The sequence below is a fragment of the Condylura cristata genome, unplaced genomic scaffold, assembly GCF_000260355.1.
Source record: "Condylura cristata isolate star-nosed mole 26May11 unplaced genomic scaffold, ConCri1.0 scaffold00033, whole genome shotgun sequence".
In the NCBI taxonomy this organism is placed as follows: domain Eukaryota; kingdom Metazoa; phylum Chordata; class Mammalia; order Eulipotyphla; family Talpidae; genus Condylura; species Condylura cristata.
Window position 1 is genome coordinate 4,264,474 of NW_004567134.1, and position 22,913 is coordinate 4,287,386.

General features: G+C 40.3%; 2 protein-coding genes and 1 long non-coding RNA gene across 3 annotated transcripts in view; 2 read left to right on the forward strand and 1 right to left on the reverse strand.

Annotated features, from left to right (window-relative positions):
- The first annotated feature begins 191 nt into the window (after positions 1-191).
- LOC105854310 lies at positions 192-10,839 on the forward strand. Its single transcript, XR_001145997.1, has 5 exons — positions 192-684; positions 1,620-1,718; positions 2,474-2,706; positions 3,757-4,146; positions 10,564-10,839. It is a non-coding gene; the product is annotated as an uncharacterized LOC105854310 (long non-coding RNA).
- A 3,540-nt stretch (positions 10,840-14,379) lies between these two features.
- On the reverse strand, positions 14,380-18,036 carry RPL15 (ribosomal protein L15). The gene is made up of 4 exons (XM_004692281.2): positions 17,957-18,036; positions 17,125-17,306; positions 16,593-16,729; positions 14,380-16,019 (listed from the first exon to the last, which is right to left on the reverse strand). Exons 2-4 carry the CDS (start codon positions 17,294-17,296, stop codon positions 15,714-15,716), a joined length of 615 nt encoding a protein of 204 aa, XP_004692338.1. The 5' UTR covers positions 17,297-17,306; positions 17,957-18,036; the 3' UTR covers positions 14,380-15,713.
- A 117-nt stretch (positions 18,037-18,153) lies between these two features.
- NKIRAS1 (NFKB inhibitor interacting Ras-like 1) overlaps positions 18,154-22,913 on the forward strand; it is a 24,181-nt gene continuing 19,421 nt past the window's right edge. Inside the window, exon 1 of the mRNA XM_004692282.2 lies at positions 18,154-18,351. The gene's annotated coding sequence lies outside the window, so the exon portion shown is untranslated. The remainder of the gene's footprint in view (positions 18,352-22,913) is intronic.

The following is a 22,913-nucleotide window of genomic DNA, read 5'->3' on the forward strand; positions in this document are numbered from 1 at the left end:
CCGGCGAGCGGCGCTCCTCGCGGCGCCCTGACAACAAAAGCGGCGGCGCGGCGGCTTCCTGCAGCCAGCGCACCGCGGCGGCGAGGGCGGCTGACGGGGAGGGCAGCGCGACCATGTGACCCGCTCACACACCCCCTCCCTCCGCGCGGCTGGCCGCAGCGCCGGCTCCGCCCTCCCCGCCGCCGCCTCGCCCTCACTTCCCGGCCTGGGCTCCGCTTGCCTTCGCGGGGCTCCTTCCCGCCCCCGCAAGGCCCGCGGCCCGGTTCTGCGCTGCCCGCTTCTACGTCTCAGGCCCACTTTCCTGCCTGGGCCTGGGCGCCTCCTACGTGCGTCCTTCCCCAGGCCGCCCCCCCCACACACACCTAGCGACACCTCGGGTCTCCAAGGACTGCCCCTTCCCGGGGCGCCCAGCAGGCCGGTGCCTTCGGACCCCGGGTGGGCCGACGGGGCTCGGAAGGTTCAAGCCCTCTGCTTTCCCGGGTTCCGCTCTCCCTGGGATGGACTTAAATGCAGGACCCGTTTCTCGGCCCTCTCTGCCCTGGGAGCTTTCAGCCACCCTGTAGCTGAAACAGACCGGTGTTCTGATGATCATCTTCATACCAAGACTTCTGAGCACGGAAATCTACATCCAGCAGCCCGTTTGGTTATGCCCTCTTGACGTCCTTTGGGCGTCTCAAATGTAAGGTGCGTGCGTGTGTCAAACTGAGAGAATACACGTAAGATTTGTACATTTCGCCTTGCATGTAAATTTTACATCGAAAGAACAGAACAACTGTGTGCTAAGCTCCAACATCGTTTATGCAATTTAAATGCATGACAAATGTAAAATGTAATGGATGGTGGTAAAAGGCTGGAGTTATATAGTAAGATGATGGCTGTGTGTGGGTAGTCACTAAAATTCTTTACAATTTGCTCCAATTTTGGAACAGAATGTAAGGTAAATGTATAACATTTTTATATTTGCAACAACCCTTCTAAACTCCCCTCCCTCCCTCCTCTCCAACACAAGTTCCTTCCCCATTTCAATCCTTACTATTTTAATAAATCTGACAGTTGCCAGTAAAATGAGCCCCCCCCCCTTTCTCCTCCTTCTCTTCCCTTTTCTCTTCCTCCTCCTCCCCTCTTATTCCCTTTGCCTTTGGTACCCCATTCAACCCATTAACAAATCTGAGCTTTTCTACCTTCATGTCTTCATTCTATGCTTCACACCATGGGCCTTGCTATTACGCTGGACCAAACCACCATCTCTTGTATTGAACACTGTAACAGTTGTGTCCTAACAGAGGGACAGCTCCTGATAGCTATTCAATAAGCTTATTTCTAAAATGTAAATGAGATCTGATTACTCCCCTCAAAATCCTCTAATAGCTTCTTGCACTTTGACAAAAATTCAAGGCCTCACCAGACTTGCAGAACCCTGCACCGACAACAGTCCTGTTTCTCTGTCCAGGCTCTCCTGCCAAGCTCTAAACATAGTTCTAAAACCAAATTGGTCCTCTTTTCCACCCGGTCTGAGGGCTTTGTCACCCTATGTAATGTTGATGCAAGAGTTCTCTGAGCTATACTTTGTAGCTTGCTTTTTTCGTGAGATGTATGAACCACCATATGTTTCTACACAGGTGAAATGAGGCTAATGCAGTCTAGAAAGCAGAAAGGATCATAAAAGAGGATACCATTCTGAGAAGACACCATACATTTGGTACAATATTCTGGAAAAGGTAAACTATGGAGGTAGTAAAAATATCATTGGTTGCCAGGGTTTAGGGAAGAGGAAGGGGTAGAAAGGCAGAATACTGAGGATTTTTAGGGTACATGTGTGCTATAATATAGTGGAGACCTGTATGATACTACAGTGGTGGATGCCTGTCAAATGAACAAAACCAATGCTGTAGGATGTGAACTTTGGACACTGTAGTTTGTCAGTATAGAATCACTGATGGTAACATATATATCTGGTGAGGGATGTTGATAGTGGGGAAGGCTGTTTTTCTAGGAGGTATATGGGACCTTTCTAAGATTTTTTTCAATTTGCTGTGAACCGAACTGTTAAGAGGAACTGCTTTAAAAATGTTTTTAAAAGACAGATACTACCCTTTTAATTTGAAAAGGAACTGAGTGAACGTTAAAGGCCATTGGAATGAGATTAAGATCCTCTTTTCTATAATACCTATGAAATAAAAACTGTTTACTGACCACTGGAAAAAGCCCTGGACACATTGGTGCTGTAGGAGGATGCTGAGTCGCTGAGAGGCTAGAGCTGCAATGAGAGCTGCCTTTTGCTCTTCTCCTTCCGAGGAGCCTTATTTATTTACCCTGTGGAGACTAGCCCAGTCTGTTGGAATTCTCAGATAACCACTAGTGGATTTCTACTTACTTGCCCTTCCTCATTCCAGTTACCAAAGCAATAACTTGAATGAAGTGGTTGTGTCTTCAGAAGTCATCTGTTTAAACATTCATATTATTTCTTGCTAAGGCTACTTCATTAACCCTCACATTTCACTGGAATCAAGACTCTGGACAACTGAATACACAGGTAAATCTGGATATGGATAAAGGGAAGAATGAGTATAAATATTACTGTGTTCTAATCCTAAACTAAAGTAAAATAGGCCAACTGGATCACTGCAGTATTTTAACCTGGATGAAAGACAAGTATTATGGGAGAAGAAAAAAGACACTGAAAGATGGAGTTACATTAAAGTTAAGGTCAGTTAAAACCATTTAAAGTCCTTCCTCATTTTAAAATGTCCTAATGAATTATGCTAAGTCAAAATTTATTTAGACTATTAACTAGAAAAGTAACTATAATTATATATCATCCTAGTATATCACCATGCAAGTTATGACTTACATAGGTATCACTGTGTAGAGCATGTCTTCTCATTTTGTCTTCATGAAATATTCAAATAACATACTGCAGTAACCATGCAAAGAAGAAAGTCATCCAAACTGAATCCATCTGTTGATACCAGCAAGACCAGTGATATGTTCATGTACAATTCTAGAAACAGTGCCTTTATACAACATACATGACAATACAACAATCTTTTTTTCCTGTCTTCTCTTTGCTTGGCATTTTTGAGTTTTAATCATGTTATTTGTAATAGCTGTATGACTTGCAAGTTTTTAATCTCACATTTTTAATTAAATATGTTTAAGTATATATTTATAGATTTTAACTTCATTCATCTTTGTACAGTGTTTGATTACTCCTTTCAGATGTAGTCCTCATAAAATTCCCACCACCAAGTCACCTGTGACCCATCACCATAGTCTCTTGTACTCTTCCCTCCCCTGTTTTGATCCCTCTCCCTTCCTCCTCCCCAGCTGCATATCTCTGATTTAAAGTTTGCCTGGTAGTTTTGCTTTTTCCCCTCACAACCACACTCCTTGTTTTGTTTCCCTATATACTGGCTATAAGTGAAACCATCCAATATTTTTGTTTTTCTTTCTTATTTCTCTTACTTCTCTGAGCAATGCAGTGATCTTACAAGATACTATAAGGGGTTAAAGTAAAATATGGTCCCACCAAAAAACACAACATTGTAAAGTTTGGTTTAATAAAAATAATTTTATACTGTTCCAGTGTTTTAATTTAAACTCATTAATTTTTTAAATTAAAATTTAGGGTAGGAGGTGGGAGGGGAAAATAGAAAAAATAAAAATAATAGAAATTAAAATCTAGTCATTTGATTATCTAGCCATGTTTCAAGCATCAAGTCATATGACTAATGCTATCTATATTGGTCATTACAGATTTACCTTTCTTAGTCTTCCTATCAGAAGTAGGAGTTCCAGAGAGAAAACGATTGAAGAAGCAATTCAAGAGAATTTTCCTGGAATTAACTGGGAGGATTTCCAAATTAGAATACTCACAGATTATCCTACACAAGTAGTGAAAAAAAAATCTTTAATGCATGTTGTGGATAAATTTTGAGGCATCAGAGATAGAGATATAATGAAAGCAGCCATAAAACAAGATCATATACAAAACAACAGAAATTGGACTTCTCAGCAACAGCACTCAACACCTGAGGAATGCCTTTGCCTTTCAGAATTCTAAGGTGAAAATATTCCATGCTAAATCTCAGAACTCGGCCAAGCAATCTGTCATGTGTGAGGAGGGATAAAGGTATTTTTAAATGGGTAAGTTAAAAAAAAAACTACCTTTTAAAATCAATTATATATATATTTTTTACATCACTCTTCCTTTTTGTACAGTGTATACTTTGTCCTCTCAAGTGTAGTTCCCATAAAATCCTCACCACCAGTTCACCCCTGCACCATCACCATGGTCCCTGTGCTCTTCCCTCCCCTGAAAAACTACCATTTCTTAGAAAGTTATGAAGGTGATGTAACAGATTAGGTCAGGGGAAGTAACGTGTGATCCAGTACACCCAAACACTGAGCAGAAGGGACATGTATGACAGGAAAGTATTTATACTATAATAGAAGAACAATAATACCTAGTGCAAAAGTCACTAAAGTAAAATAGGGAAAGGGACAGCAAAGCTCTCAGCAAGTTTGGGATTTTGGGTTTGTAGGTGGGTGGATGGAAAGGGTGGATAAGGAGGAGACAGACTAAATTGTACTCAGGAATGCAGACTTCACACAGCTCGTTGTGTTTAAGAGAACAACAAACTGAAAAAAATAAGTCTTTAAGATCACCTTCAAAGATGCAAAGGGAAAATGGGTAAATTAGATTGGAGTGAGTCCTGCTGAATAATCACTGCTTTTTATAAAAAAAAAAAAAAAAGATTATACATATAGAACTGGGGTACAGGCCAGAGGTGCAGGGGGTGAGATTTACCAGAGAAAAAGTGGGGAGCAAAACGGGCAAATTAACTGAAGTACACTGCTGAGGGGAGCAGTGGGCAGGTCAGGAGAGGTCTGCTGCACCCTGTGGGTCACCCCCCTGGCCAGGGTTTAAGTTTGTGTTGCAGTGTCTTTGATAGCTTCATAGTGCTGTGCTTTAACTTGTTGCACTACCAGGGAGGGCCCGTCAATCACCACTTTTTAATCTTGCCTTTGTTTCAAGATTTAGAAATCATCTGTTACAAGGATCTCTTAAGCAATCTTTGATAGAATTCTTAAACTCTATTAGATATTAACTCTTCTCATATGCTTGGAATTTTTTTGTATAACAGCAAAAATACATGTTTTATTTAAAGGAAGGGGAAAGTGAAGAAAGTTCTGTTTTCTCAGGAAGATGGGCAAGCTGTGATTAATCACCATTGTGGTTAACACTAATTCTTGCAGAGTTGGTCCTTATAGGTCAACCAGATCCCTTTCTTTTGCTTTATAAATTGTGCTAAAATAGTTCCTGCTGACCTGAGAGTATTGGCTGCTGGCCCAGAAGTGCCTCCCCTGCAGGCTTTGTATAATGAGGCAATCCACAGGGCTGATCTCAGCATAAATAAAAGTTCAAGCTGGGACTTAAATTTTTAACACATTTGCAGTATGAAAGCAAAACAGCCAGAGGAACCTCAAGAGAATGACATCATTCAAATAACAATAATAATTTAATCATTCAAAGAAACAAGATCACAAGAGAGTTGTCATTATTGACAGTGTGTTCACAGTTGTCTGAGATGGATGCTTGCTTCTTTATACTCATGAGCAAACATAAGGATACAATTATCTTGGGTGTTTGATTTAGGTTTATTGGAATGGTTGGTTTGGGGGTGAGGAAAGGAGACAATGTTTAGTTCTTCACTGTGGGAAAAATATTTCTGCACATAGATGATGGATGGAAAAAAGGAAGGAGCAAATGATAAACATGTACATATTTGCAAACCTCCCCATTTCTTTTGGGCTAATTTAAAATTTAGTTCATTACATTGCCATTCTTTGATGAGCTAAACTTAGAAACTGCTCTTAAGCAGAAGGAATATAAATGTCTCTGTTTTTTAAGGGCAAAACTGTTCTCATAAATATTTATTAGGCTGCTAGTATACACTGTATAAACTATTTTGAAGTACTGCCTAAGAGAAAACAAAAAGTATTATGTGGAGCAAGACTAAAGATATTTTAAATTTTTTAGCATTTGTGGTTAGTTATTCTTTACTGTGACATAGTAGTAGATTTTCCTTCTTCAAATTAGTGACCTGTCCTAGGAAAAATGAAAAAAAAAAGAGCAAAACCTTTTAAACTAGATATTAGCAGTTGAACAATGAGCAATAATTTTGTGCATCATCTTTATACACATTTTTATCATATAAGCACTATACACAATTTAAAATAAATTTACTGGCTTGCCAAAACATTTATTCATTACTGTTCTTCGCTAAACAGATAAAATTACCTACACATTTATGAGAAAGTTCTCCTTAAATGATTAAAAAAGAAGAAGAAGAAATACCATCTTTTGGAGGAACTAATGACAGTTTAGTGGAAAGCAGGGGTTTTGAACCTACTTCTCATTATAATCCTCCTAAGGAAAAAAAATATAAGCATGTTAAAATTCTTCCTAATTAAGTGCTATGGAATACAATTTTGTCAGGTAGGGTTGAATTTCAGAGGAACACAAACTATTGTAAGATCAGGTTTTTAACTAACATGAACCAATTTTTCCCTCTTAGGGGCAATAATGCCTATCCCTTTTGAAGTTGCATGGTATAAATAAAGGAAGACCAAAAATAAAAAATCGAAAAGGAAAGGCAAAGATAGAAGTAGAGGGGAGGTGGGAGGTACAGGATTCTTTGTAGGTATATGTCCACGAGACCCATATATTCCACTGATAAATGTTTAGAGTGGGATTTTAACTCAGTAATGGTAATGGTAATATTTTGGGCTGGATATATTTTTGTTTTAGAGGGCTGTCCTGGCATTATAGGAAGTGTAGTGGCATCCCTCATTTCTGCCCTCTAGAAATCAGTTCCAAAATTCCTATACCACAGTTTTGACAGCTAAAAATGTCTCCAGCCACTGCCTTGTATCCCATGGGTGAAACAGAACCAGTGACATAGAGTGATTCACAAGAAACTGCCAAAGTTAAGGACTAGAGATCTGAAGGTGTGGGACATAAAGAATGAGTGTGAGATTAAAAAAGGATGCTTACAACCAGTTGAAACTCTACTCATTTCCTATTGCTGATGTAATACATTACCACAAACTTAGTGGCTTAACAAAATACAAATTTATTTTCTTATAGCTCTATCTTATCAGGTCAGAAGTCCAAAACATGTCTCCCTGGAATAAACTCAAGGTGTTAGCAAAGCTCTCTCAGATTCTGGAGATAAGAACCTCTTTTCTCACCTTTTCTACCTTTTAGAGGTTTTCCACATTCTTTCACATGTCCTTCCCTTCCATCACTAAAAGCAGCATCAAACAGAGTCCCCTCACATTGTCATCTCTCTGCTGCTTTGCCTCCTCTCTTATTTAAAAGACACTTATAATTATCCACCCACTGCTCAGATAATCTTCCTATTCAAGGTCAGATAATTAGCAACCTTAATTCTGTGTGTGAACTTAATTCTCTGCTTTATAACAGAATATTCAAAGGTTTCAGGTATTAGGCAAGGTTGTAGCCATTATTCTACTTACCAGAAATTTTCATGAAGCGACCCTATTAATGTTGACATGACTGGCTAGCAGCATAGAACAAAACACCTGTTTTGGAGGAATATGAAGTAAAAGTGGAACTCACTGCTACTTACTGCTTTTTCCATTGAGAGGCACTTGCAGTCTTCTTTGCCACTTTCTCAGAAGATACTAGAATTTATTTTGTGGCAGGTGATAATGTATAGTCTTCATGTGAGGTTGTATTTGAAGGATGTACATTTCAGGTTATGATACACACCTCCACCTATCATTTAGTATAGCAGTTTATACAAATGACTTTCATGGTGCAGCTTGTTTTCTTTTAATACACTTTTATAAAGTCCTACTTACAGGTACTTTTATAATAGTTACTGTTTAAAGGCTCCTTCATTAAAACACCCCTTGGAAACTCTTAGCATATCTATACTTCTGCCTCCATTTAGTTGAGTTTTCAGGTCTATAAAAACTTCACATTACAAAACACTCTAAGCCTTGCTTTCTAACCATCTGTAATCCATTGACTTTTTTTTTTTTTTATGCAAACAGAGCTGGGGTACAGGCCAGAGGTGCAGGGGCAGTGAGAGGATTCACCAGAGACAGAGTGGGGAGCAGAAGAGGTGAACCGACGAAGTACACTGCTGAGGGGAGCAGTGGGCGGGTCAGGAGAGGCCTGCCACACCATGTGGATCACCTCCGGGGCGGGGATTGAACTCATGCTGAAGTGGCTTTAGCTTTTTAGTGCTGTGCTCTAACCTGCTGTGCCACCAGGGAGGGCCCTGACTTTTTTTTTTTTAAGGCTTATTTCTGCATACAGAACTGGGGTACAGGCCAGAGGTGCAGGGGTGGTGAGAGGATTCACCAGAGACAGAGTGGGGAGCAGAACAGGTAGATTGATGAAGTACACTGCTGATGGGAGCAGCAGGTGAGACAGGAGAAGTCTACTGCCCCCATGTGGGTTTACCTCTCTGGTGAGGGGTCAAACTCCCTGAAGGGGCTGCAGCTAGCTTCATAGCTCTGTGCTCCAACCCATTGTGCCACCAGGGAGAGCCCTATAATCCATTGACTTTGGGGTAACATGACAGAGGTTTTTAACCTCTCTCTTCCCTCTGAATGAACCTGTCTATTCACAAAATCTTCAAATACCAGGGGCTGGCCTCACTAACTAATAAGTATTATAAAACCAGGATAAGATTAGATAGAAAGCTCTGCCTCTGCCTAGTTGTCAAAAGGAAAAATAAGACTATCTTTGGGGTAAGAAACCAACAAACGTTGGATTTCTGAGTTCACTGGTTGGTTGAGGGCCACAAGACACAATTTGGGTCTCATGACCCCATGCTACTTCTGGAAACCCACACCTCCCCACCTCCCTGCCTCCCACCCTTCTCCCCTTTCACCTTTTATTGTCTTTTGCTTTCTTTCTCTCTTTCCCTTCCCTCCCTTCATTTAATATTTTTTTTAAAGATTTATTTATTCATATAGAACTGAGGTACAGGCCAGAGATGCGGAGGGTGAGAGGATTCACCAGAGACAGAGTGGGGAGCAGAACAGGCAGATCAATGAAGTACACTGCTGAGGGGAGCAGCGGGCGGGTCAGGAGAGGTCTGCCACGCCACGTGGATCTCTTCCGGGGCAGGCGGGAATTGAACTCATGAGGAAGTGGCTTTAGCTTCTTAGTGCTTTAACCCACTGCGCCACCAGGGAGGGCCCGTTTAATATTTATTGAGCAGTGCAGTGGTGAAAAACAGACAAGAAAACTGACTGCATTAAGCTTAAAATCTTAAGGGGCAAGTAAACAACCAACCATCAGTAAACAAGCTACAGCATGTCCGATGGTGATGCTGTAGAAAAAATTAAGTAAGGAAGGGAGAAGCAGTGCCAGGAAGGAGGATGAGGGAATTATAAATAGCATGTTCAGGGTGGCTTCACAGAGAAATTATATTTGAACAAAAGACCTGGAGGAGGCGAGGGACTATGTTAGGTTTTATATCTGGAAACAGCCATCTTGGTAGAACATCACTGCAATGAGCCTAAAAGTTAGAGCATGCCTAACTGAATTTGAGGAACAACATGGAAACCAGTTTGGCTGTAAGACATCAGCAAGGGAAAATACAGAGTAAGTGGGAAATTAAATAAAGGAGGTAACTCATTTTCAAAGGCAGTGGTTTCTCTGCTCCCAGGGCATTTGAAAATTGGTAAGGGAGTTTTGGACTAGCACAATGGTGGGATGGGGTCACTACTGGCTTTTTATGGGTGGGAGCCAGGAATGCCAGAAATTCTGCAAATGTATGGGCAGTCCCACTCAGTGTGAGGGCTGCCCTGTCTTCAAATGTCTTTGTATGCTTACAAGAAGGAAAATTTATTGTGCACAGTCGTAATAGCTACTGTATTTTCTAGAAGCACAACTACTATGTAAATGAAGGGTAGGTGTTGTGGTTGTTTTGTTTGGAACATTAGAGTTTTAAGAACATTCAGGAATCAGGTTGTTAATGGCTTCACTGCTTATGGTATTTGAGTCACTGATAGCACATACATATATATCAGGGTATGACACATACTGTATATCAGGTTACACTCATGGGTTTTTCATATATGAATACATCATTTTAACATATCTTCAGACCTAGCTGTATCTACAAATTTATAAATAATATTGTTTAATTGTGCACTTTTCTTTGTATCATTGGGCATTATATTAATTTTTCTGACATTATATTTGTAAATTATCTATAAATTTCATACTACAGTAATAAAAGGGCATTATAAATTCTTATTCTAAAGAGTAAGATTGATCCTTTCAACCCAAAAGTAGAGTTGAAAACTTCTATGTAGGAGTCTTGTAAGCCTTTTAGACTTAAAAAAAGTATCTTCAACATTATTTACTTTGTCTTTTTTCCCCACTTTTTTCTATTTTTTTTCTTAAAATATCATTTACTTTGAGGTTTGACAGTGACTGAAGAGTTTTGAGCAAAAGAAAGTATGATCTGACTAGTTTCAGAAATAATCACTTTTACTGTTTTGTAGAGAATATGACAATAGATTCTGGGGAACTCCAACCCAGAGTGAAGAGGGTTTTTCAGGATCCTGTACCAGTACCACTTGCATTGGATGTGGATCTGCACATTTTTATTCTCTAAGCTTTTCAAGATTGCATCAGCGTGTTGCTCAGCTTCTCTCCGCCTTTAGCCTGGCTTTCTAGAATCAGTAAATACTCCAGGGTTAAGCAGCCCTGAATACTACATCCTCTCTGGATTCTTCATTTTCTCCTGGATTTGAGTTCTGTGATTCTTCACTGCTTGTTAGCGCTAATAATTTTAAGTAAAATAATTAAAGTCTTAAATATCTATATCTATCTATATCTGTCTCTCTGTCTGTCTATCTATCTATCCAGAATTAGTGAATAGTGATATGTTGGGTATACACACATACATCTACAGATTCATTCTACCTTTCTGGTTATCCTCTGAAGAAGTTATTCTACCAATTATCAATTATATTATTATGAAAGGAAAATCCTATACTAGTTACTTTCAATTAAAAAAAAAAAAATAAGGCCCTTCCTGGTGGCACAACAGGTTAAAGCACAGCACTATGAAGCTACCACAGACACTGCAGGACAAATTCGATTCCTGACAGGGAGCTGATCACATGACGCAGCAGACCTCTCCTGTCTCACCTGCTGCTCCCCTTAGCAGTGTATTTCAGTACATCTGCCTGTTCTTCTCCCCACTTTGCCTCTGTGCAGTCTTCTTACCCCTGCCCCATACCTATGCCCCATACCCCAATTCTGTATGCATAAATAAATAATCTTTAAAAAAAAAAACTGGAAGCAACAAACAGGATGATATGGTTCTCAATGGTGAAATTCCGGTAATTTTTTATTTTCTCTATTTTCCAAATTTCCTGTCATTAAAAAAAAATCCTTTGTTAGCGCTATGACAAAGAAGTTTGATGTTCCACAAATTAAGCACATTTCAAAATATAAATTTACACTTACAACATGAATTTTAGAGTTAATTTTCATTTTTATTTAAAATTCTGTTAAATTGTAAAAAGTTTAAGGCCTGTGCCACTTTCCACACTTGATTAGCCAGTAAGTCAAACTTACTGAAAACTCAAAGTGATTTTGGGCAAGTTAAGAATGCTCTCATTTAATTTTATATATGTGAAACTAGGAATTTCAAATTTTAGTTGACTATTAGAAAATCAGTGTATATAGGAGAAACCATATGTAATTAGTTATATTACCACTAGTGGCACAAATGTATTTTGAAATACCACAATGAAATATTTACCTAAGATGCTTCACTATTAAGAACAATTCTAAAACAGCTACGGCTAGAAAATTCATACAAAATTGTTCACTGATTTTATTACACTCGAAACATTAGCCAAATAAATTATAATGAAAATACTCTCAGAAAAAAAGCATAACTAGAGGGAATATAATGAAATTGCTGTGATTTTATGAAACATAGTGAGGGCTCTGCCAGACCCTTCAGACTCTTTCATTGCTTCTATGCTGCCCTTTTCAGCTTCTACATGCTTTTTGTTCCTACAGACCTTGAGATAAAAAGTTTTAAAAGACAGTGGTGACATTTACGAAGATTAATGACAGAAAAAGCACCATTTTGAAACAATGCTGTTCGAAGTATTCAGAAATTTAGAAGTATTTTACAGACCACATAAAAACAAGCAGTGATACTGTGGTTTTTAGTCATTATTAATTCCATTATATTGTAGGGTGGGTTATATTGAGGAAATTTTCAGTTGGCAGCTAACATCTTCAGTGTGGTTTCTATCTTTGGGGTTGGCATTTCTTAGTCTTTTTGTTTTCAAAGATTTATTTATTTATACATACAGAACTGGGGTTCAGGCCAGAGGTGCAGGGGGGTGAGAGCCAGAGGTGCAGGGGGGTGAGATTCACCAGAGACAAGAATGGGGAGCAGAACAGGCAGATGGACAAAGTATACTGCTGAAGGGAACAGCGGGCGGGTCAGGAGAGATCTGCCACATCATGTGGGTCACCTTCCTGTCCAGGGATCTAATTTGGGTGAAGCAGCTAGCTAGCTTCATAGTGTTACGCTTTAACCGAATGCACAACCAGGAAGGGCCCTAAAAATGTTTTCTTTCTAATCACAATAAATATTGGATTTGTTGATGGCAATGGATTCTAACAAGTCCTACTTACAGAATCCAGCTGGGGGTCAATGAATAGAATTCTTTAATGTGGATGATTATTTCTTGAATTTTCCTTTTTGGTAAGTGAAACTTGCTTAGTTTAACTAAACTTGTTTAGTTAATAATCAACCTGGAACCTAAATAACATGTCAGTGACTAATAATAAATTACCCATCAGTTACTGTTTCTAAACTGACTAGTGCTGCAAAATAATGAACCTCTTTCAACAATGACAGTGAAAATAACAAGGGACTTGAGATGCATCACAGTACACCAAATTAACTGATTTAATCACTTTGGGAGTTAGGGGCATGAGTTGTCCTTTACCAGGATTTGAGCACCCATTGCAAAGTGTATGGTTCCAACTTCTTCATTAAGTGTTTTGAGTTTTAAAAGCACAGGCCCTTTATACCACATTTGCAAATTTTAAGGAAATTTGAGCATTTCCTACTAAGAACTTCCTCCCCATATAAGAACAGGTTGAAAACTACTTTTACAGTGACATTCAGTGCAGCATTACGAATAACTAAAGTTTATAAATGAGCTAAATGTCCAGGCAGTCTTCCCAAGACAACTGTAGGGTGTTGGGTACAGTGGGTGAAAACTGCCACTTTGGGCAAGGTACTATAGAGTGATCACATTATTGAATATCACCTCACCAGTGGTTTATCAGGCCAGCTGGTCCGTCCAAGACAGATTTCCACTGATGAATATTTTTAAAACTTTAGCCAGGATCCCTCCCTGGTGATGCAGTAGGTTCAAGTGCAGCACCATGAAGCTACCCCCAGCCAGAGGTGATCCACATGGCACAGCAGGCGGCTTCTCACCTGCTGCTCCTCTCAGCAGTATTTTTATCAATCTGCCTGTTCTGCTCCCCCCAGTCTATGGCTTGTACCTGTTTTTGTGTGCATAAATAAATCTTTTAAAAAATCTAAACCTAACAAAAGAAGTGGTAATTATACACTTTGAACTGGGGTAAAGATGGGAAGTGAGGTGAGGGCAGTGAGAAGATTCAACAGAACAATGGAGAGCAGAGCAGATGGGTTTATAGAAATATACTGCTAAAGGGGAGCAGTGGTGAGACATTAGAGGTCTGCTGTACCATTTGGTGCTAGGTATCAAACTCAGGGCTTCACAATTAAACTTAACCCCTACACCACCAGAAAGGCCCCTCTGTTGTACTTCTAAACTTTGATCATGAATTTGCATACATTTAAATTATATGCTGATCTAGAAATACTAAATAGAATTTATAGGCTGGTTAAGGTCATATAAAGCTGGCATTTAGTATCTTGGATATCTAATATTCTATCATAAAGGTACTAGGGTGACTTGCTAGTGTCTCAGGAACGCTAAAGAATCTATCATGTGAGGACAGCAAGATATGAAAATGGGAAGGTCATGCAAGCTATTAAGGGCTTTGATTTCCAGCACAAGTCTGACAAGATCCTTCTAGTTGCTGTTTGGAGATAAAACCACTGGGCTGCCAAGGATAGATGTGTAAGCCAACAGAGAAGAACCCAAGGGAAAAACCAAGCACTACATTTTCTTAAGTTTGATTGTTATTGCCATTACATACACCTTCCTGTAAGATAGGGTCCTTGGTTTGTTTCAAGCACACTATTAGCACTAGATGACAAAAGATTAGAGACAGTGCCATTTGTTTTAGTTTAATAAACATTTATTCCTTGAGTTGAACAACCTCTACACACAATGGAAATAAGATATATTATGGTTTAAGACTTGAGTGGAACTTAGTTTTGAGCCTACGTTTTTTTTTTAAAAACCTGACTTTAAGACACCTAAAGAAAAGCTGCAGTTAGATTTTGAAAGTAATTATTTAACAGCAAAATCAGAATTAGTAAGGATTAGAGTAATTGCTCTTTAAATTCACCCTGGAAACAGCCTAGTCTGCTGGAAGACATGAAACAAATTCAAAAATGATGGTGTGCAATGTTAAGGTAAGCAACTGACCTATCAAATTAGTGGAATGGTAAGGACTTTTGCTGTTGACCAGGGGTGAGAAAAGTAACTATAAACACAGATCTGAAACAGTAGATGACAGCTAAAATGTGACTTAGGTCTTAGCAGCCTTATGGGAGTAGACAATGTGAGTTGACCAAAGATGATTTTTAAGACTGACTCAACAGTGATTCAGATTCCTAGTGGTGTGACAGATAAGCACTTAACTTTGATCAAAGTGGAGTTTTTTAACTTCGCACTTGAAAAGTATGTGATGGTCACTATTTCCCAACCAATAGCATTACTAATTTATAATCCCAAATGTCAATTCCCAGCAGTTTAATATTATTGACCATTGTGTATATTATTAATTCAGGATCCTACATACCCGACGGAGTTATGGGATTCCATTAGGAATCTTGAATGGCATTGTGGAGACACTTGTTTAGGTTAACCAGATTATTTCACTTATGAGAACAGGTCTTGCAGCAGGTTTATTCAATTCTCCTAGACATGTGCAAGGTATATAAATGGAATATTGTACTAAAAAATGTGGGCCCTTAACTTTTTTCCTGCACATAATCACAAAAAAGCATTAGGATAACATTCACATTTCAAGCAAAATCTAACTTAAATTTGTCCTTAACATCTCCTAAAAACAGCCACTTGAGAAAACCAGCAGATCACTGAATTACCCCAATGAAGTTATAGGTTTTATCACATGCACCAAGAAAGCTATAGGGCTAGTCTGCACTTTTTAAATTTTACACCTATGATACCAAACAGCATTTTAAACACTGACATATAATTCCCTAATAAGATAAAGCAAAGGCAAAGCATTTATCTTATTAGAAACAAGACACACTATCACTTATAGCCTTCGAACATTATTGCACTTTAACTCTCATAATTTGACAATGCATTCATGAAACAATCTGCAGACATTAATTTTAACAAATTAAAGAACACTTTAAAGCAGACATAACTGTCCTAAATTGTTTATTAGGTAAGAATTTCACAAGCATTACTTATTAGCGGTAGCGGTGGAGCTGGAGAGTATTGCGCCTTCTCCAAGCTGCACGGCGAGAACCACCAATAGTATGATGGAACTTGTGGCCCTTTCCAAGACCACGGCTCTTGCGGCCTGCAGATGTCAGCCCCCGCATCTCCCTGTGCTTGTGGACCGGTTTAGTGATCCACTGGGTGTCAGGATTTCTTCTGATAGCTTTATGGAATGGATCAATGAGGATAACCTCAAAAAATTTGTATGTAGAATCTTCACCAACCCAGTAAGAATTCAGGACTCTTAGAGCTCCACAGTGGCGCCCAGCTCGCTCCTACAACAGGGAAAAAGGCCCACAGTCAGCATTTCTTACATTAATAAATTGGAAAGCAATACTGCTACCTTTTCTTTAACTACCAGACAAATGAATGAGGCTATTTTTAAACTCCTCAAAATCAAGCACCTTCCCAGTTTGGCCTAGAAACACAGTAAGGTAGATATACCAAAATAATATGCAAAAACATGGTTTGATTGATTTGAAACCATTCCACCTATTTCCCTTTCATCAAAGCAAAGTTTAAGAATATGACAACTACAAGATAAGTAATGTATGTAAGCCCAGCTTTTACATACATGGTAGTGTGTTCATGACAGACTACTGTCTTGCAACAGTTTAGGTTCCACAGGCTCATACTAATAATCATGAAGTCCACAGTATATATGGAATATAAATCAGTGACAAAGATGGACAAGGTCTTCAACTCTTTACCGGAACTATAAATGTAAAAATCATAAATTCTGCTTTATACACAACACATCTAGGTTCAAGTTAACAATCAATAAAGCTGCCTGAACTATCCCCCCACCATCTCTAGAAGGTGACCATCTGCTACTCAAAAGCACGTACTTCAGCAACAGACTGAAGGCTTCTCGCAAACTTCAGCTGATTTACACCATGGTGGACAGGCTTGCCATAGGTTGCACCCTTTGGAACTGGGCGTTTGCGGCCACCACGGCGCACACGAATCCGATATATGACATAACCTGCGCACACACACACACACAAAAATCACTTTTTATAACAGGCATTAAAGGTTTAAATCTCAACCATTTGTCATTAATGCTGATCCAGCATCAAGTATTTGTTACGTTTTCTGGAAATAAAAACCAAGCTGAGACCCACTTACCAAATCATTTCAGTGATTTTCAAAGTAGTTCAGACTCATGGATTTGCAATCACTAACACTCCTGCTACTTTAGTTAACGGTATGCATTTCTATTTAGAAATCAACCTCTGCGCCTTATTAACTTATGACCTTTTCTGCCAAGGCCCTATGTGAAAGAAAACATTGGCACGGTAACATCCTTCCTAATCACTAGTTTCTAGCTTTTTCCAGGGAACAAAATTTTGTTCTAGCAACCAGGCAAAGACCACTCACCTTGCTTGGCTTTGTATCCCAGTCTTCGCGCTTTATCGGGCCGAGTGGGGCGGGGTGCCCTGTGGAGGGCTGACAGCTGGCGATACTGCCAGCAGCGCACCCTGAGAAGAAAGCGCATCACATCGGACTGCTTCTTCCTCCATAGTTCCTGGATATATTTGTAAGCGCCCATTTTGGCTTACCTTCGAGAAAGAAACGAGTATTGAAAGGATACATTTTAAGTGTAACAAGAGGGCTCCATCCATCTTAGTTACTTACCTCCAAGGAAACCACTGGGAATGAAAATGGCTCTGCACAAATTGCAGGGGACTGCTAAACCCTCTCTGCGCCCATAGATAGGAGCGCTCGGTATCCTCTGCTGCCCGAGGGGCAGAACAGAGAGGAACCCAGTACATTTTTGGTGGACAAATGAATGGAGCTAAGGATGGACCCATGAGGCGGATGACCGGAGGCGGCGATCCTTAGGGGCCCGGCCGGCAAGGAGATCTAGTCGCCAGCCAAGAGTAAGCTACTGCTGCTGGCACCTAAAATTAACTTTCGAGGAAGAGAATCTGTCATCCCATCCCAACCACCGGGCTCGCTTTAGGACGCTGAGTCTTCCCTTTCCTTCACGCTGCGGGCCCAACTCCAATTCGTGCCGCCATAACATCTTCCCCCAGGCCGCCTCGGGGGCTGCCTCTCCACGCCCCCGCGCTGCCCCGCATTCTGATCGAACTCGCACCGCACAGGGGGCAGGAGGACTTTCCAGAACGCAGTGTTCCCGAGTCCGGATGGCTAAAGAGAAGGGAGATCAACGGCGGATAGAGTAGGGAATATGTCTAACACAGCTTACCTGATGGCTGCCGCCAGATGGAAAGGAAAAAGCCCTTTACCCACAATCCCTTTGGGCTCCTCCCCAATTTCAGCAAGCGTCTTTCCGGCGAAAAACTGCAGCCGCCCAAAGCCTCTTGGGACGTGTAGTTCCAGCACGGAGCCGGGAGGGCGGAGTTCTGCCGGAATTGGGCGCAGCTTCCTCTATTGCCCGCCTCCTGTTCCGCAAGGCTCGAGTCTGAGAGGCTGCGGCGTCGGCGTAGCGACCGGAGAGAGTCTGAGGGGAGGCCTCCGCTGGGCGACGTTCAAGACGCTCTCTCCGCGGAGAGGAAGCAAGCTGGGGGCGGTGCTCCAGTGACCAAGACTCGCCGTGGAGCTCTGCCCGTCGCTGTTTTCTGGGTCTGAAGAGGCTTACAGGTCTGTGTCCCGTGGCTTCCAGACGGCTTCTCGCGGTGAAGGCTCCTCACCTGAGGAGTCGCTTCGGTTCCCCGGGGCGGCGCTTTCTCTCTTCTTCCCGGGGCCGGGCGCAGACCCCGGGGTCGAAGCGTCTCGGACAGACCCGTCCCACCCCCCCGCCTCAGGCGTACGCGGAGCCGGGGCTTCGCGCGTGGGAGGCCGCGCCCTGGGTCTCCTGGCGCGGATTTTGGCTTTAGCTGCCGCAGGCCCGACTCTGAGGGATCTTGCCTCGGTAAAAAGGTCCCGGGGCTGGGGAGGGAGATCGCGGACGGCCTTGGCGCCTTTCCATCCCGTGCTTTTTCCTAGGGATTTGACTCCACGTTTATTACCTCAGAACTGGTCTTTTAGCAAAGGAAAATGTTTGCCAAGACCCTTTTGTCAGATGTTTCGAGTGTTTGGGGTGAAGCACTGACGGAAAATGCTGGTGCTTTCTATTGCGTTTAAATCCCAAGTTTCAGTGTGGCCGAGGTTGAAGAATCAAAATGACCGTTTTAACCCATGAACGATTTCGGTTGCTTTTCCTTTCTCTTCTTTTTAAAATTCCAGCTTTATTATTGTAAGAGTCCTCACATGGTTCTTTGATTCATTCGACAATTATTTATGAAGTGCCTGGTAGGGGCCAGCTGCTGGGGGTGGAACAGTGGTCAACACCGAAATTCTAGCTTTCTTGGAAATGGGCAGTAAGCATCAGTTACATAGGTATTATGCTCAGTGATCTTTGTTAAAGACAAACATATTAGGGGGAGGGAGGGAATAAGGACTGTTTTGGTGGGATGTGTAATTTTGGATGGAATGTTCTGGGTAAGGTTCTTTCAGAATAAATTTGAGAAGGTCTAAAAATGTGAGCTTTGGGCATGTGAGGGTGAAGAGTGACCAGGCTGGAGCATGTCAGGATTGATACTGGAACAGCAAGGGACCTTGTGACTAGCATGGGGGGGGGGGGAGTGGCAGGTGACATTAAAAGCGAGGGTTCTTTTTGGTTGGGACTTTGGGTTTTCAAACTGCTGAGATTGGAAACCTTTGGAAGAGGTTAAAAGGATCATTTGGGTTGCAGCTTTGGTGCCAAGAGGAAGGAGAAGCATGATAGCAGAACTTCAGAGGATGTGTTCGTTTCTTGTTGCTACTTTAACAGATTTCAGCATATTTACTCTCTTCAAACATCACAAATTTATTGTCATGGTTCTTCAGGTCAGAAATCTCACTATGTTAAAATAAGCTTGTCAGTATGGTTGTATTTCTTTTGGAAGTATCTTGGGAAAATCTTTTGCTTGCCTTAGTCTTCCAGTTTGTAGATCACTTGAATTTCTTAACTTCTGGTCCCTTCATCTTCAAAATCAGCTGTATAGTATCTTAAACCCCCGATCCACACACTTGGCTGATGCACCTGTCTTCCTCTTGCAGGATAATTTCACCATTTAAAGGTTCTTAATTTAATCATAGCCACAGAGTCCTTTTTATTGTGTAAATTACTTACAGGTTTTGGGGATTAGGACATGGCCAGCTATCTTTGAGACCAGGTGAGGGATGGTGGTGCTTCAGAACACTTAATTAGTGATGGAACACTTAATTAGTGGGAGTCCCTCCCACCAGGAATGTTCCAAGGGTAGAGGATTGGTCACTTGTGGGTATACAAAGTGAATCAAGGATGATTGTCTATAAAGTTAGTTGAATCATTTAGAAAGAAGATTCTGGCAATGAGAACAGTCACTGCTAATTTCTCAATTAGTTTTGCTTCTTAATTTACATTTCCTCACTTAGCTGTTTTGAAGGATTTGAATTGGCATTTCCAGCTGATTTTGAGATCCCAGAGGTCAAGTTTCATTTCTGGTTTTGCCCCTTAGTTTGTCTCTAAATATCTGGCATTATATTAAGTCTTTAGTAAATATTTGCTGAATGAATAAAAATGCAAGCTGGGATCTTCTTATTATATTTCATTGTGTGCATTGTTTGTAAAACAGTTTTATGTGTGTTTGCATAAGATGTAGTTACATATGGATAAGTATTGCACACAAAAGTATTAAGCACTTTACATAAATACACAGTTTAGAAGTTTTCCCTGTGCTTACATAAGATATACAGTATCTTTCATTGATGTTAGCAGTGTTTCATTCTTTTTATTTTTCTGGTTGCACAGAAAGGTGATGTTTTACTTATAAAGTAGAATGATTTCCTTAGTAAGAACAGAAATACAGATTTTCCCCCACGTCTAAAAGTATAACATTCCTATGAAACAATCATATACCAAAATGGTGTGAAGTAGTTGCTATTGCTATTTATATGGAATTTATTATTATTATTGTTTGTTTTCCTAGGCTCCCCAGCATAACACTTCGAATAACAATAGAACCTTAAGTAACACTAATATTTGGTAAAAGAAGGAATGAATGATATGATACACAACCTGTAGTTAATGGGGAGGGAGCTTTTATTCTGGTGCTGGGGCTTTTATAGCTGGCCTGCTGCAGAGCAAATGCTGGACACTGGTTTTGGTTTTTACCCTTTTGTCAATTTCTTCTGGTTAGCAAAATCAGACAGTAATATGTTGTTTGTAAAAATGAAGTTACCTGACAGTTTTCAGAAAGTGGGGGATAGTGGCATTGACAGTTTAGGGAGCTGTTTCAGATGGCTCTTCAAAAATAATATTGACCAGGCTCAGTGTTTTCCACAAGAATGGACTAGGTCATGCATTTACTTTCTAGCAACTTAAGTGATTATCCTGAAAAGCAAAGCATTATGTATTTAAAAATGCATTGGGTTTTTCCTCTTTAGTTTGCTGTTTGTCATCTACATTAGATGAGAATTAATAGGTCACAGATTGAACTTCATCTTTCAACAGTTTGTTAGGTTAGGGAATGTAATAAGTAGCTTGAACAATTGCTTTTTGTATTAACCTCAGTGTTGATATAATTTCCAGGTAAGTAGTTTCTGCTCCAGTAATGTCACAGTATTAGAAAGGCCTCTAAAAGGTTATCCATCTACTCTGGTACTCAAAATCTTTTTTTTTTTTCTTTTTAAGATTTATTTATTTATGCATACAAGAACTGTGGTACAGGCCAGAGATGATGGGGATGAGAGGATTCACCAGACAGAGCAGGGAGCAGAACAGGCAGGTGTACTGAAATATACCACTGAGGGAAGCAGTGGGTGGCCAGGAGAGGTCTGCCACACCATATGAGTCACCCCCCTGGCCAGGGATCAGACTCTTTCTGCAGTGGCTGCAGAAGCTTCATAGTGCTGTGTATTAACCCATTGCACAACCAGGGAGAACCCTAAAAGTACTTTAGATACTTAAAAAAAAAATTATTTTATCAATGTGTACAGGAATTGGGGCTAGGCCAAAGGTGCAGTGAGGTGAGAGGATTCACCAGAGACAGTGGGCAACAAGAACAGAGAGATCTACTGAAATACACGGCTGAGGGGAGCAGCAAGCAAGACAGGAGAGGTCAGCTGGGCCATGTGGGTCAGCTCCCTAGCAAAGATAGAACTCAAGCTGCAGTGGCATGCCATAGATTGATAGACCTGAGACTTTAACCCCCATGCCACTGGGGGGACCCTTTAGGTACTAATTTTTTGAAAATCTTACTTTTAACTTAATGGTAGCAGGTCACTAATCTTGAGTTTTATGTAGTAGTATTGTTTCTACTTGAAGAGAACTAGAAACCTAGAACTTTCTGATAGGCTTTGATTAATCACACTTATTCTTTCATCTCAGTTTTCTTTTAATGTTGTAAAATTTTTAATGTAAATATTAAAATTTAAATTAAATACTTAAAATATTTAATTAAATATTTAATACAGACTGTTAGACTTATCTCTTCTCTCCTCTTTCTCACTTGAAAAACCTTAAGATCCTTGCCAACCATTTTGTATTACCTTTGTTCAGTTACTTTTACTGTTTTCCCTTGATGGAGACTTCTCTGATATATTGAAACCAACTATCCAATTTATTTATCTATATTCACCCACACCCACAAATAAAAATAACATATGCATTTTTAACTATTTTTAAAAAGGCATTATATATATATATATATATATATATATATATGAAACAACTTCATTTTTTATTTTTGCATAGAAGAAGGCCAGAGATGGGGCAGGGGGAGGTGAGAGGATTCACCGGATAATAGAGTGAGGAGCAGAACAAGGTGGACTTACTGAACTAGACTGCTAAGGAGAGCAGTGGGTGAGAACCTTGGAGGAGATTGACAGGCCATAGCTGTGATAGCAATGAAACTTAACCCTTTGGCCACCAAGTAGGCCCTATATACCACTTTCAAAGCCACCGTATTAAAATTATTTTCAAGACTCTATAGAGTATTTGATTTCTGTTGGTTTCAGCATTTTTCCAACTAGCTGTGAGCCCCAGCATTCATATTTGCCTCCCTTTTACTGAGGATCTATTCTGTTGATCATTGGGTGTTTTTTCTTATAACTGTCTGCTTCACTATACTTTGCCTTTTAAAGCACTTGACTTTCTTTGAAGACTGGTATGTGAGAGAAAGTGGCCTTTTTTTTTTTTT